Source organism: Vespa crabro, chromosome 23, assembly GCF_910589235.1.
Source record: "Vespa crabro chromosome 23, iyVesCrab1.2, whole genome shotgun sequence".
Classification (NCBI taxonomy): domain Eukaryota; kingdom Metazoa; phylum Arthropoda; class Insecta; order Hymenoptera; family Vespidae; genus Vespa; species Vespa crabro.
In genome coordinates, this window is record NC_060977.1 from 2127694 (window position 1) to 2150346 (window position 22653).

The 22653-nt window shown below is 33.3% G+C and overlaps 1 protein-coding gene across 2 annotated transcripts in view; it reads left to right on the forward strand.

The window, feature by feature from the left end:
• LOC124432137 (igLON family member 5-like) overlaps positions 1 to 22653 on the forward strand; it is a 72877-nt gene that overhangs the window by 46303 nt on the left and 3921 nt on the right. For both annotated transcript variants that reach the window (XM_046980759.1, XM_046980760.1), the window contains exons 2-5: positions 5866 to 5970; positions 9044 to 9216; positions 21311 to 21466; positions 22150 to 22483. In XM_046980759.1, coding sequence (XP_046836715.1) covers positions 5913 to 5970; positions 9044 to 9216; positions 21311 to 21466; positions 22150 to 22483 — 721 coding nt within the window. In that variant the 5' untranslated portion in view covers positions 5866 to 5912. The remainder of the gene's footprint in view (positions 1 to 5865; positions 5971 to 9043; positions 9217 to 21310; positions 21467 to 22149; positions 22484 to 22653) is intronic.

Consider the following 22653-nt stretch of genomic DNA (forward strand, 5'->3'; position numbering starts at 1 on the left):
TCGTTTGCAAATTTTACAATATCGTTTTTATATCGCAACTATTTGAACGATACGCGTACAAATTTTTAATGGCCAAAATTGCAAATTCAAAATTATCTTACTTTTCATCGCGAATTAAACTTACCTTAGATTGAAAATTTTCATTTTGATTTATGAAACGAAATGGATCGGGAACTATTTCAAATATCGTCTGTTAATTTTATTAACCCAGTTTTATATCTCGATATTATATAAAATGTCCGAAGTTTAAGAATTTTTCGCGCTTCAGAATTCGGACTTCGAGTTATTTTTCATTCATCTTGAATTCAATGGAAAAATATTCAACTTAATCGAGGGGAAAAAGCATCATAACTATTTGAAATATCGTTTGCCGGATATCGTCTGGGAGTCCTATTACAATAGCTTTCATATTGGAATAATTTTGGAAATTTTTCAAGTTCACAAATTCCGCCAGAAATTCTCGTGTTATTTTAGTTTCATCGTTTAAATAGAATTTGAATTATCAGATCTAATCAACCAATAAAGATCGAAATATGATTTATCGGTTTGCACCAAATTCCCGAATTATTTTTGTCACTTGATATGAATTTTCGAGATTTATGAATTACGTCGGTGATCTCCGAGTTATCTTTTTTTTCATTACGAAAAGAAAAAAAAAGAAAAAGAAAAAAAAAGAAAAAAGGAATAAAAAGGACAAAAGGAAAGATAAAAAACGATTTGACAAACATCTGTCAGAATTAAACGTCCGAGTTATGAGTGGAAGGGAATGGGAAGGAAACGGAGGATATGGTGGAGGAGGAGGAGGAGGAGGAGAAGGAAGTCAAAAAATGAAAAAGGCAAAGTGAGAGATAAGCATCAGAAAGTGGACAGGTGAAAAAAAAACAAAACAAAACAAAAAGAAAAAGAAAAAAGAAAAGAAGTGGGGGAAATATTTCTTAATTTCGCGCTCGGCCGAATAACGTGGAAAAAGAGGAATGAAAAGAGCGATGAGAGTTCGCCGAAAAGGTTCGTCCTGCGTGTCACGCTTCCTGCCGGGCGTCACGCTAAAATAGAAATAATAAAAGCCACGCGTCTGACGGTATTTCACGCGTACTCGTAGACCGCGAAATTGTTTTGCGCGAATTTTCCACGAATTACGGTGTTATCGCGGAAGGAAGAAAGAAATTGAAACGCAAGGTGTATATAACGATTAAACAATTAACTATACGAGACTTTTCCTCATTCTTTTTCTCGCTTTTAACGGGAACAAAATTATTGTCGATCGATAAGATATACCACTCGAGTTATTATTATTATTTTCCCTTCATTTTTTTTTTTTTTAGATTTCTCTTATTTTTTTTTTTTTTCTTTTTTTCTGTCATACGAAACAAACAGAGAGAAGCATCGAAATGAACGTGAAATGTATCGTTAAGTTTTCTCAAACGTGACATCAATCGTCGACAAGTTAAAATACGAAGCCGTCATTATATTATTACATTTATTAGCATTATAATTATTAATTTTATTCTTGACTATATATGTATTATACAATATCATCTGTCAGTTACGTCAAAGTCAGCTGGGATCATTCCATAAACACGTTAATGTATGGACAAAGGGGTATATGATATTTCGGGAATACGATGCATTAGAAATGCCACTTGTTTCATAAATAATCGTATAATGTCACTCGTCATATGTATGACATGAATATTATCGTACGTTGATCGTATTTATTGTTATAATCGTATCGAATATAACGACCATGAGATTTTCTCTTTCTATCTCTCTCTCTCTCTCTCTCTCGTGAAATTGTAATCCAATAAAAAAATCATTAGCCAATGGAAATGACGTATTTGATAGAACGATGCCCGCATGTATGTATGTATATCGTCTCGTTTGTTATACGATTTTAGTTAAAATGAAATATTTGGCGAAAATATATCGAATTTTTTGTTAATAACTCTTAAAGAAAAAAGATATATATGGTTTTTTTTTTTTTTTTTTTTTTTTTTTTTTTTTTTTTTTTTAGACAAAAAGAGGAAGAGAAAGAGAAAGAGTGTGAGAGAGAAAGAAAGATAGGATAAATCGTTACATATAAATTCCATCAGAAAATTTGTGTAATCTCGCATGCTTTCGAGAGTGGCCACGACGACGAGGTACGCCGTTCGACGGAACACACGATTGCTTTCGGACGTCCTGTTAAATATTTAAAAGGATTCCTGACCGGAAACGAATCGCTTATACCACCGGAATCGTTGCCATTGTTTTGATAAAATTTATAAAATAATACATTTCTTTAATTCGCGTGAGCATTTTACAATTGGCGAAAGCATGCTCTTGTAACATCATAAATTAATTACTAATTTCATACTCGAGATAATAGTTTCATTTTCTAAATTATATAAGATCAATTTGATTCTATTCTTTCTCGATATCTTCTTCGTCATTCTCTATCTTTTTCTTTATCTTCTTCTTCTGCTGTTTTGTTTCCTTTTTTTTTTTTTTTTTTTTTCAATATCAACAAATTGTAATTGACAATTTACGTTTGTAATTACACGAATATCGATACAGCAATAGATTTCTTTTTGCTAATATAGTAATACAGAAAAAAAAAATCCGTCCGTTGTTTTTACGAAAAATTTCGTAATTTTAATATGTTATTTATTTATTTATTTATTTACTTTTTTTTTTCTCTTCTTATATTAACTATTTGCATTGGCTTTGATTGATAACTGATCATAGAAATATACATTTCAATTTATTTCTCTCAAATTTATTATTGTTTTTTGGATGACGAGTTAATGAAAAATAAATAAATATATATGTATATATATATATATATTTATTTACATAGACACACACATACACATATATATATTTGATAATTATAAATCAAGTATTAAAAACAATTGTAATAGTTCTTTAATGGGCAAAGCGAAACACGAAAGCAAATTTTGGTCTATCTTATCTCATCATATACGAGAGAAGATTTCAAAGACGCTAACCGCATTGCCGTTTAACGAGCAAGGTCATCTTTCTTCTCTTTCTCGTTGAAGGTTTTGAAAATACCGCTCGAGGTCTCAGAGCGGAATTGAAAACCACCGTTGGTCTGGGGCACTATGTTTACTTTGAAAACTCTCACGTATGTATTCGTTCGAAACGAATGGTTCTCGTGTCGGGTTTACGAACGGTTTGGTCCAGCTAACCGCAGACTCGTGCTCAATGTAACGCGCGTGCCTTTCCTGAATCTACAGGAAAAAAAAAAAAAGAAAAGAAAGAAAAGAAAGAAAGAAAGAAAAAAAAGAAAAAAAAATAGATGCTTACGAGCTTTTAATCTAATTTCAATCTCATACGATTATTTTAGCCTTAACTATTAATCCTTAATTGGATTGACTTATTAGCAAGTTTTGTTTGTTTGTTTTTGTTTTTTCTTTTCTTTTTTTTCTTTTTCTTTTTTTTTTTTTTACGATTTAATCGTAAAATAATCGTACGGATAGGTGTAAAAATTTTTGATTTTCACAATTGATCCCCTTTAGAGATGTTCTTATTTAATTGATCGTAATAATTAAAGCTATTCGTTTGTCCTACAGATTAATATATCTTGAATTTTATAAATATATTTTGTCGAATTATATTTATCTTAAGATATCTCGTGTCTCGTATTGATCACGACGAGATTTCTAATCGAGTTAAAAGAATCTCGAAATAAACGATAGAAAAGTATGGGTCTTTTCTAAAAAAAAAAAAAAAAAAAAAAAAAATAAAAAAAAAAAAAAATAAAAAGAAAATAAAAAATAAAAAAAATGATAAACCTATTGAGAATCATAAAGATTAGAATAAGGAATCTTCAATGATATTCTTGATCACGTGATTTCTAAAAGATATCTGATAAATCAAAATGTTCGATTAGAATAACACATTTCTTAGAAACTTAGAAATACACGATATATCTATCTTGATATTCTCGTTTCTCTGTACACTGACAGTTGTTTTTCTTTCATTAAAGATAAAACGTAGCGTAAGAAGATCACTCAACGATGATCGAATTATTTCTACTTGTCGAATAGCAAATAAAGAGGATTTCGAAAGAAAATCGTTCGTACTTTTCTCTCTCTCTCTCACTCACTCACTCTCTCTCTCTCTCTCTCTCTCTCTTTCTACTTCCAATTATCGATTAAATCGTTTAAAAATTTACTACGAAGAAACGTACGGCAAGAAGAGTATACTACGATCGTCAAATGAAACACAAAAATAGAAATAGAAAACAAAACGAAAGAGGAGAGATCGATGTGTATGTATACTCCCGGAACAAACTGATACCGCACGTGTGTTTATCTTTAATTTCTCAAGGACAATTTAGAATTTCCAAACGTATATAAATAGTACATAAAGGTCACGACGAAGGAAGAATAAGAAGAAGAAGATATCTGTTATTAAACAATATCGTACTTTTTTTTTAATCATTTATTATATGTAAAGGGAACGAAAGAAAGAAAGAAAGAAAGAAAGAGAGAGAGAGAGAGAGAGAGAGAGAGAGAGAGAGAGTACATTAAATGACAAGTGATAATATGTATATTTAAAAATTAAACATTGTCGTTGGAATTTCCGGTATGTTGTTGATTAGTCGACTCGTTTATCCTTCTTTATCTTCTTTACACGTTATCCGAACGAAGAGAGTGGAAGGACCATAGTACTCAGGCCATATCGATCGTCTAGAGAGCTTTGGTGCTTTAGTTTGAAAGCGTTCACGACAAAAAAGGTCTGACTATGGAAAGGGTGCAGTGTATGGTTAGTTCTTTCTCTCTCTCTCTCTCTTTCTCTCTCTTTCTCTTTTGCTGTCTCTCTCTCTCTCTCTCTCTCTTTCTGTCGGAGAGACCAGCTAATGTCACGTTAGAAACGCCTCGCGTGTGATTTACAGAGAATCCCTTTGTTTGACCCTCGCTCTTCCCCCCGTCACCCACCACTTCTACTCATTTCCCTTGGCTATTCTTCTCCCTTTGACTACTCCATTCTTTCTCTTTCAAACCCTGTTTAGAGTTTTCGAGCTCTTTTCGTTCGACGTAAAGTATCATGTTAAAATTTTCAACAAGATTCGGAAATCAAATTGAACGATTATCAATCATTAAACGTTTCTACACAAACATTTTCTTTTTTTTTTCCCTCTCCCCCCCCCTCCCCACTTTATTCCTAATTCCTATTTTTATTTTTATTCATTTTAGTTTTTCTTTTTTCTTTTTCTTCTTCATTTATCTATTCGATAAGTAGTAATCATAAAAGGAGCAACAAAGTGAATCAAGTTATACGGTACGGTAAGGGGATCGTGGAGAGGGCGGGAGGGTGGGAAGGAAAGGCGAGGGGTGGAAGTAAGAAGAAAGATGAGAAAGGATTAAGAGATCCATTACATTTAGAGAGTTCGTACTACTAATTCGCTTTTGAATTCATGTCGTGTTCATCGAGTTCTCTCTGTTCGTATATAACGTTGGAAAATTTAGATGGAATATAGACACCGTCACTATTGCAGTTAATTCACGATGTACATATAAGCAAAGAGATATAAACCCGTACAGACAGGTCTCTGCGAATTCGAAAGTTTATCGGCTCTACTGTCTCTCTCTCTCTCTCTCTCTCTCTCTCTCTCTCTCTCTCTCTCGCTTTCTCCCTGTATCTCTCCCTTTCTAAAGTTTCAAATAACTCGTAGTTTATATCGAGTGTTTCGAGTCGATGGTCTACCCTCTGTATAAGCTATTAATACATTCCTGTTGCTCCCTTCAATTTAACAATAACATAATGTTTATTATTACAAAATCACTCTTTTATTTTATTCATTTATCTCATGAACTTTATCGAGACGATTTTAATCTCACCCTTTTATTTTCATTACAGTCGCTGGCTGATATTAAACGTACGATTTCAAATTGGAGAAGATCATCATGAAAACCTTATTGATCCTGGTCGGTCTTCTACTCGAAATACATCTTTATTTTACAGGTATGTAAAAGACACACAGAAAAAAAAAAAAGATACTATTATATAAATAATATTATATTATAATTTCTTGCTGTTCATTTTTTTCTCTATTCATATATATATATGATTCAATTTTAATTAAAACGCGAAACATTCGATAATAATTGCTGTAAATTGTTTATTATCTCTCGTCCTCTATCACACACACACACACACACACACATACACACACACACACACATATATATATATATACATAATTAATGTTAAGCCGTCAGAAATGATAATAAAATAAGAAAGGAGCAAAAAAAAAAGTAAGAAATGATTGAAAAATTCAATTGTTATTATATAATTGACGTTATATTATTTAAATGAAAAATCAATCAGTACGTATCGATGATGAAAATTGATCTTCCTTATTTGTATAAATCGCTAATTTGATATGCACACACGCACGCCAATACACTTTCTTAATTCTCTGCTTTAATACTATAGAGATGGCTGACAAGTAATTTCCGGTTATCATGTTGCCGAGAACCACGAGAACTTTTACCTCGTTAGCGAGATGGAAATTCGTAGAGGGCACATAAAGCCTCTCTCTCTCTCTCTCTCTCTCTCTCTCTCTCTATCTATCTATCTCTCTCTCTCTCTCTCTCTCTTTTTTCTAGCACGTACGTGGACATGAGTAGATTAGATCGGATTAGATTTCTTCCCGATATTTTTTTCGTTCCTTCATTTTTCCTTTTCCTTTTTCTTTTCTTTTTTTTACGAGTATCTTCCCGCTTTACAAATTTTCTTTGTTCGAAAATATTACTATTTACGATGGTAACGTAGTTCGAAATCAAAACGTAGCATCCTCTTTTTATTTTTCTCTACTCTCTTCCCACACTTTTTTTCTTTTCTTTTTTCTCTCCTCGATTATTTTTCTATAATATATTTTTTATTTTATATATATATATATATATATATATATATATTTTCTTTTTAATTCTTTTTTCTCGTTTTCCTTTTCTTTACTTTTTCCTTTTTTTTTCTTTTCTTTTCTTTATTTTTTTTTTTTTTTTTTTTGATAGAAATAAAATCCTTAAAATTCTTCAAATTTAGGTCAACACAGTGTCCGACCATCGTCGTCGTCGTCGTCGTCGTTGTCGTCGGCTAGCCTTCGATCTAATTAAAAATTTAATTAAACGAATGCCGGTCGCTATTTTACGCGACCGTTTTACGGTTCACGAATCGAACGAACTTTTCGAAGTTACTCGAGATTAATCTTGCATTCGGTTCGAACGCTAATCGACTGGAGGTTCCAATTTTGAGAATCCGACTAAAGGCGTATCCACGTCCGAATCCATTGGCTATTTTTTCTTTTTTTCTTGTTGTTTTCTCTTCTCTCTCTCTCTCTCTCTCTCTCTCTCTCTCTCTCTCTCTCTCTCTCTCTCTCTCTCTGTGTGTGTAGCTTTTTTTTTCTCCCCGAGAAAGAGGAATTTCGAATTATTTATACGTTCGTTCATTCCATCATTTTCTTTTTTCTTTTCGTTTTTAAACAGATAATAACAATCTAATGACAGAAACAAATCGGATTAATGTAATCCGATTCATTTAATTAATCGATTTATTTCAAGCAGATTTATTTCTATTTCCTTTGTCGAATTTTTTCAACGATGCTGCGAAATACGGCTCGTTCTTTTTGAGATTAAAAGCGATAACAACGATATTTTTTTGATATATATATATATATATATATATATATATATATATATATATCAAAAAAATATGTAGGTAAAATTTTTATTTAAATGACGTATATTTAAATACTTCATTCGTATCAAAGCGAGATTTAACGTAGCATTAATTGTTAGTGAAAACGTCGGGTTAATTAGGGAAGTTGAAGTTTTTGCAAACATCTCGCCTCTACCTCCCTCTTTGTCTCTGTCTGTTTCTCTCTCTCTCTCTCTCTCTCTCTCTCTCTCTCACTCTCTCTTCTCTGTCTCTATTTCTCAAGCGGCAAAATATATAATTCGATCATCATACATGAAATATTTAGAAATGTAAAAAACTTATTACTTTCTAATTGGCAGATTTCGGGTATATGTTGATGATTAAAAATAAACGAAGCAGGACAAATGAGAAGGGAAGATAGTTTATTTTTATAAAGAGGGTTCGAATTAATTCAGTTTTCTTTATTAGGCTTTAGCTCTACTACTATTTTGTGTGAACGAGGGAATGAGAGAAGGGTCGTTCGAAGGTCGAATTTTGTTCCGAGAAAAGACATAGAGAGAGAGAGAGAGAGAGAAAGACAGAAGTGAAACAGAGGATGCAGGGCCGAGGGGAAAAGAGGAGAGTTTCTAGTTGAATCTCCACGGAAATTCAGCTTCGGGAGTACTTGGTACCCTGGCAAACGTAGCGGGCAGACCCTCGTAATTGCTGTGACTAAGTTATTCACTTAAGCCACTTAGACTATAGCCCGGTTATGCGTTATCGTCGCGATGCTACCGGCATTAATCTCAAAGTGAGACGGTCGCTCTCGCTTTCATCGCATTGCATCGTATCGCGTCGTTAGATTACTCTTTCTCTTTTGTCCCCATAATATTGGTGTGGCCCTATCATGAAAATTAAGATCTTAATATTACGGATGTGTGAATATGTAACATATATATATATGTACATATGTACATATATATAGGTATGCATGTATATCTTCTTTTGTTACAGACTATATATATATATATATATATATATGTTTATTGTTATTAGATATTCTTATCAGCCAATTGAAAAGCATTCAGATCGTTTCAATATTATTACGTAGATTTTATTTCCTGAATTTAAAAGATAAAAAATATTTCAAGAACGTTGTTAAGAACATTTACAAAAGATATTCGTCGTGTATATATTTCATACAATTGTATTATATACATTATCGAATAACGTGTAAAAAAATGTTATTATATGAATGTTTTTTATTTATTTTTATTTATTTATATATATATATATATATATATTTTTTTTTCTTTTTTGTTCCTTTGACGACAGAGAAATAGAATGTTAAGAGTGTTACGTGCAATGTAAGAGAGTCAAATTCGTTTGATTATTTCAGAGAGTCATGCGAAGCATCAACAAGAGTCGAGCTCTAAAAATATAGTCGAGCCGTTAAATGGTCTCGAAGGTAAAGGAGATGACATCCTCGAAGGACCAATCAGCGAGGTCGTTGCTCAAAGCGGAGGCAAGGCCGTCTTACCTTGCAAAATCACCGATCCTGGAGCTGGAACGGTAAGGGACTTGTTATTCCTCCATCGTTTCTTCTCCTTTCTTTTTCTTTCTTTCTTTCTTTCTTTCTTTCTTTCTTTCTTTCTTTCTTTCTTTTTTCTACTTTGTTTTTTTTTCTTTCTCTTTCTCTTTCTCTCTCTCTCTCTCTCTCTCTCTCTCTCTCTCTCTCTCTCTCTCTCTCTCTCTACATACATATTTTCGTGAAACTTCGTTCAAATTAAGGTTTTCTAGGTCGGCGAAAAAACTTTCGATACTGCAGCTATCTCTCGTCACTCTTCCAATGGTATTTCCAATTTTCATTTCTCTCGACTCCAGCTATTCCAACGATTTTCACTTAATATCCGTTTCCATGCAGCCGTGATCGTTGGGACGCGATGAAAATCGACGAAATTGTATGAGACGTACATATATATATATATATATATATATATATATGTATACATATATATGTATATATATATATATATATATATGATAAGTGCGTGTGGGTGTGCGTGTGTGTACGACGAAGAGAAAAAGAAAAGAGAGAAGGTACATTCGTCAAATTTTACGAGAATGTGAATTTTTCGTTCTTTCCTCTAAAAAAAAAAATTATACGAAACATCCGCTTTCAATAAATTTTAAGGTAAATCCTTTGTTAGAGCGACAAAAATGTCGAGTGAGTTCCCTCGTTAAGCCGTACGGCAAAGTTTCTAAATTTTTATCAACCAACCTAGTACATACCATATATATATATATATATATACCTACTTCTATTTCGTTCGTTGAGCCTTGTCGGAGCAAAAAAGAAAGAAGAAATTAAAAAAAAAAAAAAAAAAGAAAAAAGAAAAAAGAAAAAAAAAAGAAAGAAAGAAAGAAAGGAAAAAAATAAAAATGAACGCTTTTTCTCCATAGTAACGAGAGTAAATTGCAATGCGTTCGTTGCTCGTTGGTGTACAATATATCGAAGGTTTTTCCTAATGTTTCGGAACAAAAAGCACGACGTTATAGCAGACGACCGAAAATACAAACACACACACACACACACACATATATATATATATATATGTATACCAATATACATGTATGTTCTTCTATTGTCTAATTGTGTATTGTATGTTTGCTACCTAACTATTTCTCCCTTCCTCTCTATCTCTATCTCTCTCGTGTCGTTTAATAATTCTCCGTTAGATATTTGCTAGGACGAAATAAAATTGTCCTAATAGTTTAGTCCTAACACATGGATGCCTAATCGTCCTACAATTTCACGAACATACATATCTATCTCTTTATATCTCTTGATAAGATAATTTGTTCTATTTCTTTTTTTTTTTTTCTTTTTTTTCTTTGTACTATTACGAACGTCCACGTGTTAATCTCACGATGAAATCGTTAATTTCTCTATACGTATTCTCTACACATTCTCATTTGTACTTCTTTGTTACGAATAGAGCTCTTTACGATTGATTATCTACGTAATGCATTACGACTTCTTGAATCTTTAATTGGATTCACAAGCTCTCCATCCCGCCTCCCCATTCCTCCCCAACCCCTTCCTTTTCTCAAACCCCCCACGGTAACACACTTGACTTTAGATTCTAGTAACATTAACGTTGTTGGATTTATCGCGGTAACGCAGTGCGAAAAAGCGAACAGCGTTATTGCCGCCTCGATAACGAATGGCTCTCTCGCGAGTGGCTTCCGCTAATTTTCTTCATTCCCCCTCGTATTCTCCAACCACCCCACCCCCTCCGGCCCTTTTAACTTTCAGATAAATTGCTCGCCACCACTCTTACTACCTCCTTCCTTTCCTTCCCTTTCTTTTTCTCCATCCTTTCTTCTCCTTTTTCTCTTTCCTCCTTTTCCTCTTCATTCTTTTCTTCCTTTTTATCTCATTTTGTTAAAGGCGTGACTGTCGAGATATTTCACATCGACGAATTACAGTCGAACGTTGTAATTCTTTTCTCTCTCTCTCTCTCTCTCTCTCTCTCTCTCTCTCTCTCTCTCTCTCTCTTTCTCTTTCTCTTTCTCCTTCTCTATGTCTCTCTTTCGTGGACGTTCTTCTCTTTCAAGGGAATACCGCTTGTTGAGTTATCCAAATTTTCACTGACTATAATTGACATAACTAATAACAATTTACACGTTCTATATATATTTTGGAGTAATGAAGAGTAAATTTAGTCGACGAAAAAAAAGTTTCAAATCAAAATCGATATCTTTCAGAAAGATAAGAACATTCCTTCGTAATTTTTAGTCTACCTTTCGATATCGTTCTTGGATTTGACATCTCAAATCTAAACCACGAGGAAGTTCGGAATATTTTTCCAAGGCGAGGTGTTAAACCGATACTCTGTGTGAGTGTGTACCTCTTTCTCTCTCTCTCTCTCTCTCTCTCTTTCTCTCTCTTTTTATGTATACCGTGACTCGTTTCTTTTTCCTGGGAAAAAAGACGAAAGGAGATGAAAATCTAGGTTACGTACATACATATTCTCTTCTCTCTCTCTCTCTCTCTCTCTCTCTCTCTCTCTCTCTGTCTCTCTCTTTCTTTCTCTCTCTTTGTCACTCTTTCTTTCTTTCTTTCTTTCCTTTTCTCTTTATCTTTCTCTTTTTCTTTCTCTCTTTATTTTTCTCTTTTACTTTCTCTCTTTATCTTTTCGACTCGCATCGAGACAAGTGGTAATCTTTCGCTTCGATACATAATTTTAACGAATTTCCAAATTTTATTCATTGATTTATTAATAATAGTTTGTTAAAATCTGAATGAAACTAATAGACAATTGCTATTTTCAGATGACCGTAATTTGTTATACTTTTATCATTTTTCTTTTTTGTTTTTTCTTTTTTCTTTTCGTCTCTTTTTACTTTTTTTTCTCTTATCTCTCTCTCTCTCTCTCTCTCTCTCTCTCTCTCTCTCTCTCTGTCTCTCTTCAAAAGAAATCTCTTCAGATGGAACTCTCAAAATGTTCACTCTACTGTATTCTCTCAAAGATTCATATACGTAAAAGTAGAAAATATTGTGTATGTGTGTGCGTGTGTATGTTTGTCTATATGTATATATATATATATGTCTATAAGAATCAGAAGGTTGAGTGAAATCGCAATCGGAAAAACGATAGTCCGATATTTCACCATGTTATTTGTAAAAGGTATATCTCGTTCGTACACTATTGTAAACTTACGAAAATACACCTGCAATTGCATTTTTGTATCGAGTGATACTTACAAATATCGGAAGTTCAAAGCTCTTTAAAATATATCGAGCTTCGTTCTGTTTTTTTTTTTTTATTTTCTTTTCATTTTTATTATTATTATTATTATTATTATTATTATTATTATTATTATTATTTCCCTTTTTTTTTTCTTCGTCGTTCTCGCGACTCGAAACTTCGTAATCCATTTAACGAAAGAATTGATCACGTACTCTCCTTTTAAGAATTTCTTTTTTTTTTTTCTCTTCCTTCCTCCTCCTCCTCCTCTCTATCTTTCCGTCTTTCTTTCTTTTTCCTTTTCTTTTCTTTTCTTTTCTTTTCTTTTTTCTCCGTCACCTCTTTCGAAATATTACGTGGCTGTGTACGTTCCGTCGTTCTAAACTCACGCGAAACCGATTTCGTCTCGCATCAAAAAGCGCACACACAGTTCGAGGACATGAATAAAAGATGAATTCGTCCGTGTCTCCTCTCTCGGCCGTTCGCGCGACTAACCAAAGACGAAAAGCTGCGAGGGGCGTTTCCATTCTCTTTCTCTCTCTCTCTCTTTCTCTCTCTCTCTCTCTCTCTCTCTCTCTCTCTCTCTCTTCACGTACCAACATGGAGGAAAAGAATGAGAGAAAAATCGAACGAAGAGGAAAGAGATTCCGGTCAATGTTCTCAACTCGCCAACGCGACGACAATGTCGAAACTCTTTCAAGTCGCATTACCAGCCCTCCACTCAACCCCCCTCCCCCCCACCACCACCACCACCCCCCGCCACCCATCACCTTCATCTTTCTTTCTCTCTCTTTCTCACCCTATTGCATTTTTGAAACTCTCGTTTGTCCGAACAAACTTTTTCCCTTTTCGCAACACCGCACATATAACAACCTAACATCGGCCACCATTCGATCGAATTTTAATATCCTGAAAGATATAAAAACGATATATAAGTTTAACACTTAATCGAACTTATTGAACTTTTAGATTTGAGTCATTTTGAAAGTTTTTTTTCTTCTTTTTTTTTTTTTATTACCTGAGGCTATATAGAAATTAGTAATAACGTTAAATGGCTTATCTTGGACAAGATCGATACAATAATACGTAATGTGAAATTAGTTTTTAATGGAGGGAGATAAGAGAGAGAGAGAGAGAGAGAGAGAGAGAGAGAGAGAGAGAGAGAGAGAGAGAGAGAGAGAGAGAAAGAAAGATAGAAAAGACAGAAAAGGAAATGTATTTTAATTTATCTGTCAATTCGAAATTTCAAATTTCATATTTAAAATAATAGAGATTATAAATATTATTTATATTTGTTAACAATTTATCTTGTAGCTTGATCGGTGGTATTAATTCATATCTTAATTGATTTCACTCATTCATGATTGATTTCTCGAATTAATTGAAATATAGAGAAACAAACGCAAATTTATAATTGTAAATATTTTTGAATGATTTATATTATAGGTTTCAATGAATATATAAAATGTATGTGGTTTAAATCGTATCGTTATTTTCAGATATGATTTAGTCAAAATGACAAGATGTAGATAAGAAATAGATAAAACATTGGAAAAATTTATTGTAAAAATAAATTTTTCGTATAATATTTTTAACAAGATTCGAATCTTGTAAAATTTTTATGAGATATCAATTTCTTTTAATATTTACGAGAACGTTCAAAGGAAATGTAAAGATTCGATTTAGTTCAAGAATAATTTCGTTCGATCGACCGTGACGACAAGTGAAGATTGAAAGTCGAAGAACAAATTAAGCCAGTTATGAGAATAATCGAGATCATTCAACGGGATATAATAATTTCGAGGATTATTGGAAAAGCTTCGACGATTTTCATCGATTTCACGCTGGATACTTACGAAAGTCTGGTAGAAACTTTTGACACTCGAGCAGTTTTATAACAAAGTTACTGTAACTAATTGTCGTCCTTCGAAAGAACCGCACGTCAAGTGATAGTCTTTCTCGAATTTTCGAGTGATTCTTGGGAAAGTCGACCATTTATTTTGGGGGGAAAAGAAAAAGAAAAATGGAAAAAACAAAAACAAAACAAAACAAAAATATGGAATAGAGGATATCTCGTTGAAAGGAAACGTTGGCGAGTCACGCCATAGAAAATATAAGAGTATTCTATATTAAGTTAAGTTCGTGACACTTCTCCGTTCATATTTATGTATAAAAGAAACATATCGATAAGGATATATATATATATATATATATATATATATATATATATATATAACGATATTAAAAACATTTAATTTTGTATATACACATGTATGTATATCGAAACAACTCATTTGACAATTTTTGTTTGTTTCTTTCTTTCTTTCTTTCTTTCTTTCTTTTTTCTTTTCATTTTTTAATTTAACGTCTTATTAAAGATAACGATCAATTGTCACGAACTTTTCAAATAACTCTATAAAATTGTATACAATTATATATCGTATTATATAACCATGCACATGTTATTTAAATCGATCGTTCCATGATAAATGATAACAGAATTTCGTGAGTTTAATCATTTTCTTAAAGAGTAGATTTATCAAAGTTTATATATTTACTTTAGATATCCTTCGAAATTCGATTTCCCTTCATGCTTATGACAGCTATTTCGGGATAGTCATAAAAGGAAAACATCAAATCGATATATCTGCCCGCGGAATTGGCAAAAGCAAAGGGACGGAAGGGCTAAACGTCGTCGTCTCTCAGTTAACTATTCGACCTCGAAGCTCTAGCAATTCTGATTGCTACCTTGGTTGCTCGTTACGTCCGTCTTAAAGTTTAACATTGACGTACGTTAACTTTGTGCTATACGATATCGAGTTCGATATCGAGTAATATTCTAAGTAATTCTCGTTTCAAATGTCTAACGATTTACGATCATTAAAATATATATTATTTCAAGTTTTCGATTGTTGTAAATCATTACGATAAAGTGGCAAAATTTAATAAATAGAGTTCATAATTAATACCGTATGTTATAACTTTGTAAAAAATCTTAAGGAGTTGTACTATACGTGCAATACCTTTAACTTTTCTTTTCATTCACAAACGAATCTTACAGAAAGGAAACATTCGAAGTTCTTCCTTTAGAATCACTATTATCGATTTAGCTTTCAACGACATCTTTAAGATTCCAACGAAGCCATTTTACTCTTTAGATTGTGCTGTCTATGCTATTACTCTATCTCTATCTCTCTCTCTCTCTTCGCGAAAAAGCTCTAGAAGCTTGAATGCTCTGCAAACAGTTAATATGCTCCAAAAAATGTACAAAAAGTAATATTATGTAAACCGAGAATGTGTTTGACCTAGTTTCATCAAAATTCAAGTTTAACCAATTCCATATATCGAGCTTTGAAAATGTAATTCCGTTACACTTTACTCGTTTTCTTTTCTCTTCTCTTCTTCTTCTTCTTCTTCTTCTTCTTCTTTATCTTCTTCTTTTTATTTTCTTTTTTTCTTTCTTTTTTTTTTTTTCTTTCCTTTCCCCTCGTCCAAGTACATATCACACCGATACAACGACACGTATATTTCCGTTTATTTTCTTTTGAAAATGTAATTTCTTTTCTTTCTATTTCGTCGTAGCAAAACGATCGTCTTCTCATTTTGAAACGTACCTCAAGTAAGTACTTACCTCAGATTCCCTCATAATCGTTTCTAACGTGAAATCGAATTCCCTATGGAAATGCCATATACGACCTTTCGAGTATCCTTTTTCTCTTTTAGTTTATTACAAGTTACCCTATATACGATGATTTCGAAAGAGGGTAGACAATTTTTTTCTATTTGTTTTCCTTTCTCTTTACTTTTTCTTTCTTCCTTCCTTTTTTTCTTTTTTTTCTTTTCTTTTTTTTTCTTTAACTTTCCCCGTTTGTCTCCCTCCCCCACTTGTCTCGAGGAACTATTTTTTATCTCATCGTTTTGTCGATTGCGCATAGCCCGTGAATATAAACAAAAGAAAAAACAAAAAAAAAAAAAAAAACAAAGAAAAGAAAAGAAAAGAAAAAAGAAGGCGCATCCGAATGCTCGTAACTTTTCTTCTTGTACTTTTTTCGTTGTTTTTTTTTTTCTGTTTCTTTCTCTCTCTCTCTCTCTCTCTCTCTTTCTCTCTTTCTCTCTCGAAGACATTTCTCTCTTCTTTAGCTTTGTAGACGAGATCCAGAGTGTAGTATACTCTCATGCAAAGAGGTTGATTTTAAGCGCGTATCGAAGCGCGATCCTTGCTTTCCCTTTTCCCCCTTTTTTACCCTCATACAAACTACAATTTGAGAATACGGAAAAAGCAATCCCATTCGTTTTACGATTCTCGAGCCTCCTTTTTCTACTACCCCACCTCTTCTTCGTCTTCCTCATTCTCAATTTTCTACTTTCACCCACTCATACTACTATATTATTATTCTTTATAGTATCTTTTCTATTCTCTCTCTCTCTCTCTCTCTCTCTCTCTCTCTCTCTCTCTCTTTTACTCCCACCCTCTCTCTCTTTTTCTCTCTTTCTCTCTCGGTCGAATGTATTCGCTTATCTGTATGTATATTCGACAATATATCAAAGCATGACTATCTCTTCGTGGTCTTTGCTACATTGAAAAATCAATGGCTCGGCAATATTTTGCATTTTATCCCTCTATGATACGCATCTCTAACGATTTCTCGTTCATATGACGACTCCCGTCAATATTATTTTCGTATTCCCCCTCCCCCTCCCCCTGCCCCTCCCTTCCCCTCCTTTTTCCCTTCTGTCCTTTTCACTCACTTTTTGTTCAGTTTATTTTTTTTTTTTTCTTTTTTTTTTTTTGTTTCCTTTTTCCTTGTCTTCTTTTTTCACTCGTTCGTTCGTTTGTTTTTTCCTTGATGAACGAACGCGCGAGCTTGCTATGCTCGATATAATATAAAAATTCATTCGAGCGATAGGGTATCATCCGTTCTTTGAATAACGAAACGAAACTTTGATGAAATCATCGACAGACGTTATAATTAGGAAGATAAAGTGAAAGAGAGAGAGAGAAAAGAAAAAAAAAAAAGAAAAAGGAAGAAGTCAAAGGATCGATGAAGATGAAAAAATAATTACGGATTTACGTTTATACATTTGTTCGTCTCTTTTGAATGTTTTTCTTTTTTTTTCTTCTTTTATTTCTCTTTTCTCTTTTCTAATTGTCGTCGTTGTTGTCATCGTCGTCGTCGTCGTCATCGTCGTCGTTGTCGTTTTAAACCCTTACACGAAAGAATTATACGTATCTTCGGACTGTGGTTGATTGTAAATCACGTTTTATCGATAAGGAAGCTTCCATTATGTCAGATGAATAGAGATAAGTTAGATATCATATTGAGAGATGATTTCTAGTAACGTAACGTTACAATCCTTTTTTCCCGTTCGATCCTTTGACGAAAATCATTCTCCAGTTGGCTAACTTGTAACGGACGTTGTAATGCATCTTGCGTAGATATGTGCAAGGTTATACGAGAACCGCTTAACTTCCATGCGATTCACTGAAAGGACGATAAACGAAAAGTGGATGGGATGAGGTTGTTGAAAAAGGGGAGGTGAGTTGGCTGGTTCGTTGGTTGGTTGGTTCGTTGGTTGGTTGGTTGGTTGGTTGGTTCGTTGGTTGGCTGGTTGGTTGGTTGGTTGGAACGCCGATAGTTCTTTGAATAGAACTTTCCTCGTTATATGGGAACACTTTTGAAAGTGCATATTTCTGATAACCGAATGAACTTCCGTCTTCCTCTTCCTCGAATGATCGAGCCAACGATCTTAGAGATACTCGTTACCCGAGACATAACGTACGATGTTGTTGCGGTGCTTGTAAGATTTATATGGCATCGTTGAGTTGATCGTTTGGTATAAATCTTTTCTAATACTTTAGATCATTTCATGACAGCGCATAAAGGCTAGATCGTTTTCGGATACATTTAAGGTTTGCGTATGGATAAATGGAGCGGGGGGGGGGGGAGGGTAAGAAGGAGAGAAACTTTTTTTTCTTTTTTTTTTTAAGAAAGAAATGAAAAAAAGACTCGTGCGTTCTTGCCAAGATTGTTGTTTGGTTGTAGACAGCTTTATCATACGCTTCTTTGATCATTAACCTCGTCGATTATGCGAAACACGTAGAAAATTTGAAACGCCCAAGCTCTTGATGATGTTCCTCGTCTCGTGGTAATTTCTGTCAGAAAGAGAGGAGAGAGAGAGAGAGAGAGAGAGAGAGAGAGAGAGAGAGAGAGAGAAAGAGGGAGAGACTAAAGATCCAAGGAGATGTAGTTGGAAGATGTAGTTAGCTATAGCTAGGTGATCTTTAATTAAGCTGCTCGTTGGTGGTGTATATATAGCTGTATCGTAAGTACTTGTACACTTCCACGTGATCAACGTTCACCTATGAATCATGGTACTCTTCCTATCCAAGAATACATATATATATATATATATATATATATATATATATATATATATATTCTTGTATGTATGTATGTATATGTTCTTGCTGAGCTTTGCGATTTATCGTAAGCATCTATGTCAATTTAACGAGCTTTCGAAGAAACCATCGACTTTGTCGTTGGATCGAAAACTTCCTGATAACATATTGGCTTATGGTTTAACGGTGATAAATGCATATCCAATAATGTAAAACTCAAATTTCTTTTCGATAGTTAGACATTGATAGTTTATTATGATTATTCATTGGTATACTATAATCCTGGCTAAACCTTCTTCGAACTACTGTTTCGTATTTGTATGCGATTTCTAGTTGAAGTTATGTGAAACCAAATGGCAGACGTTGGTGTTCCTTCGTTGTATCTTTGGTTCTCTCTCTCTCTCTCTCTCTCTCTCTCTCTCTCTCTCTCTCTCTCTCTCTCTCTTTCCAACATCCCTCATATTCACTATGCCATCTTCTAGAAGACAGAGAGAGGCTCACGTAACTTTGTGCTGATTGAGGTAAACTCGAGTACCTGATAACTTCTCTCAGTTCTAGAACTTGTCGTGCCAAATACGCGACGTACACTGAAACCTACACACGTTCGAGGTCATACTCACATAGGCTTCCGCCATATTGGACTTACCGTTACTACAATCCTTAGGTAGGATAAGGTGCTTTTACCTTGAAACGGAGATGCTACCGAATTTCGGATTACAGGAAACATCCACGGATTACACAGCATTGCTGATATTCTACTCTCCCTCCCTCCCACCCTCCCTGCCTCTCTCTCTCTCTCTCTCTCTCTCTCTCTCTCTCTCTCTCTCTCTTTATCTATGAAACGTCATATCATTCGGGAATTGCTTGTCTCTGAAAATTTATTGCTTAGAAACGTTTTAATTACATTCTGATCGCTCGATCAGAATAGTTATTAAATCGTTGAATTCTACGATATGAACTTATGTTATTGTTATAAATGAAATTTTGATGTTATAACATCATAAATGTTATAATATAGATATATTGTTGACTTATTAAATTTCACGCGATACCTCGTTAAAGAAGAAACATTATTAACTGTTATTAGTTATAATATTAGATCTAACATTCACATTACTTATTTCTCTCTCTCTCTCTCTCTCTCTCTCTCTCTCTCTTTCATCTAATTCGATGTAGTCCAGACACTATCTTTACCTAGAATTTTCTAATGTAGTTAGTGAATCACTTTGTATACCATACGATAACGAGATATTTGTAACGAGAATATAGTATAGCGGCTCGTTAGATGTCTCCGAAGTTATTTAAGCGTTAAGCCCAAAGCTCGTGTCCTAATTTTGACGTAACCTACCTTGAAATCAGTTAATTAATGTACTAATTTGACGGAGACTATACGAGATTGTTATAAAATCTTATCGTAATATTTCATTCGAAAATTTTCATTCGTTCGTTTTCTTTTATAAATCAAAACAAATGAATACGTTTCAATGTGTTCATTGGTAGAAAAATAATGGGGTGGGATATGGGGGAGGAGAAAGAAATAGAGAAACAGAAAGAGAGTGAGAGAGAGAGAGAGAGAGAGAGAGAGAGAACGAAAAAAATAATTTCAATGGATACAAAGAAAAATACGTTCGGTTCAAGCTCGGCTGTTTGAGATTAATCGTCAAGAGAAATGGTAAAAAAAAAAAAAAAAAAAAAGAAAAAATCGTGTGCCCCCTTTTTCAACGTACCATTGGTTCTTTGCATCGAGGTGTATTAATTTTTACGTCCACCCATGAAAAATGGCGTATCCACGTATCTTTTCTCTATTTCTTCTTTTTTCTTCTTTCATCTTTTTTTTTGTTTCGTTGTTTTTTTTTCATGTTTTTTCTTTTTTTCTTTTTTTTTTTTCAAAAGCAGTACAGCCGTCGTTGATTCGTCTCTTTTTCGAATTTACCATGAATTCAATCGGCTTGACGAATACTTTTTGCGAACTCTCTTTTCACGGGAATACATAGATACTCCTGGATTAAGCATTACATTTTCACGATTCAATATTGTAGTGCGATTCTATTCAATCGTTTTTCAAGGTATACCATTTCTTTTTCATTTGATTTAATGAAATTTACGATTTAATTTTTCGAATCTTTATCTATTTTGTTTTACATTTGTTCAACGAAATAATTAAATAATTTTAGATTTTCAGAAATGTAGAATATAAAAAGATTTAGATATTCTTGACATTTGTAATATTGTAAACATAAATCAATGATTTGTATATCATAAATCAATGATTTGTAACGACATAGAAAATATAGAAAAAGAGAAAAAGGAAATAGATCAATGTTAACATATTGAGTTCTATGGTGGAATAGGAAAATATAGAAAGATCCAATATATTTTATGCCCGCTCGTAAACCCTCAATTCTCTTACGACAACATATATATATATAGCTTGTTCTATCCTATGGAAAATATTATACGAAAAGAAAAGTTGTTTGTTGAAAATGTTATGATACTCATGTTTATGTTTTAGATCACATGGTTAAGGCGCAAGGACAGACAATTATTGACTCTAGGTACTAACAGGCACTCGGTCGATACTCGTTTTGCCGTACGCCATACAAATACAGATTGGGCACTTCAAATACAAATGGTCACTCTTGGAGACGAAGGGATTTACGAATGTCAGGTACTCTCATGAAAAGTTATCATTTCATATATAACTTTTTATACCTCTACTTTTGAAATAATTTTATGTTAAAAATCTATCGTATATTTTCTATTCTTGCTAAATCTTTTTTTCTTTTTTGCATTTCTATAAAATCCAAATTGAATTTTCATAAATGTAGAAAATTATATGATTTAACATCGTTATATTATGTTGGCCGATAATGTCAGGTAAATGTCAAATTAGCTCGGGAAGCTTTAACAATGGACGTTCGAAGACAATGGACATTAACCTATGCTTCACCTTGTTGACCAAAAGGTCAACCATAGAATAAACTAGCTTGAAACGATTTCTATTCTTTTATTACTATAAAAATAATTCTATTGATAAAAATAATTCTATAGTAAATTTATTCTTGGCAGTTTAAAAACAAAGAATGAAGAATAAGAAGAAAGAAAAGAAAGAAAGGAAAAAAAAAGGAAAAAAAAAAAGAAATAAAAGGATAGGAAAAGAAAAAAAGAAATATATATATATATATATATACATACATACATATAGTATATAATATAAATATAAATATAAATATAAATATAAATATAAATATTCCGTGTATGTAGCGATTGGTACGTGTATCACGTGAAAAGTTAAAATTATCGGGGAAACGCTCGAAGCGATGAAAATGAAATTTTATGTCGGCTTTTCAGGTGACGTCACATCCCATACAACGGAGCTTCACACGCTTGAAAATCACGGAGGCGTACTCGATAATACCGGGTGCGCCAGATTTACACGTAAAGCAGGGTTCCAGTTTGCGCTTGGAGTGCCAACTTATGGCAGCTACGGAGCTGCCCCAGTACGTGTTCTGGTATCGTCAAGGACGCATGATAAACTACGACGCCGAGCCCGGTGTTAAAGTTGAGCTCACGAAGAGTGGCTCCATTTTGATGGTAAACAAAACGAAGCCGACGCACGGAGGTAACTACACGTGCAAGGCGAGCAACGCAAAGCCGGCATACGTCATGGTTCATGTCATCGAAGGTAACAATGATAGATCGATAATATTATTATACATTTTCATATTTTCTTATTTCAATTATCCGTATAAAATGTAATAATCGATGTAACTAATTCACGTTAAAAGTTTTCATGTGTCAGAAATATTTTCAGATTTTTTCACATTTCTTGAATTTATGTAAATTTTGAATATA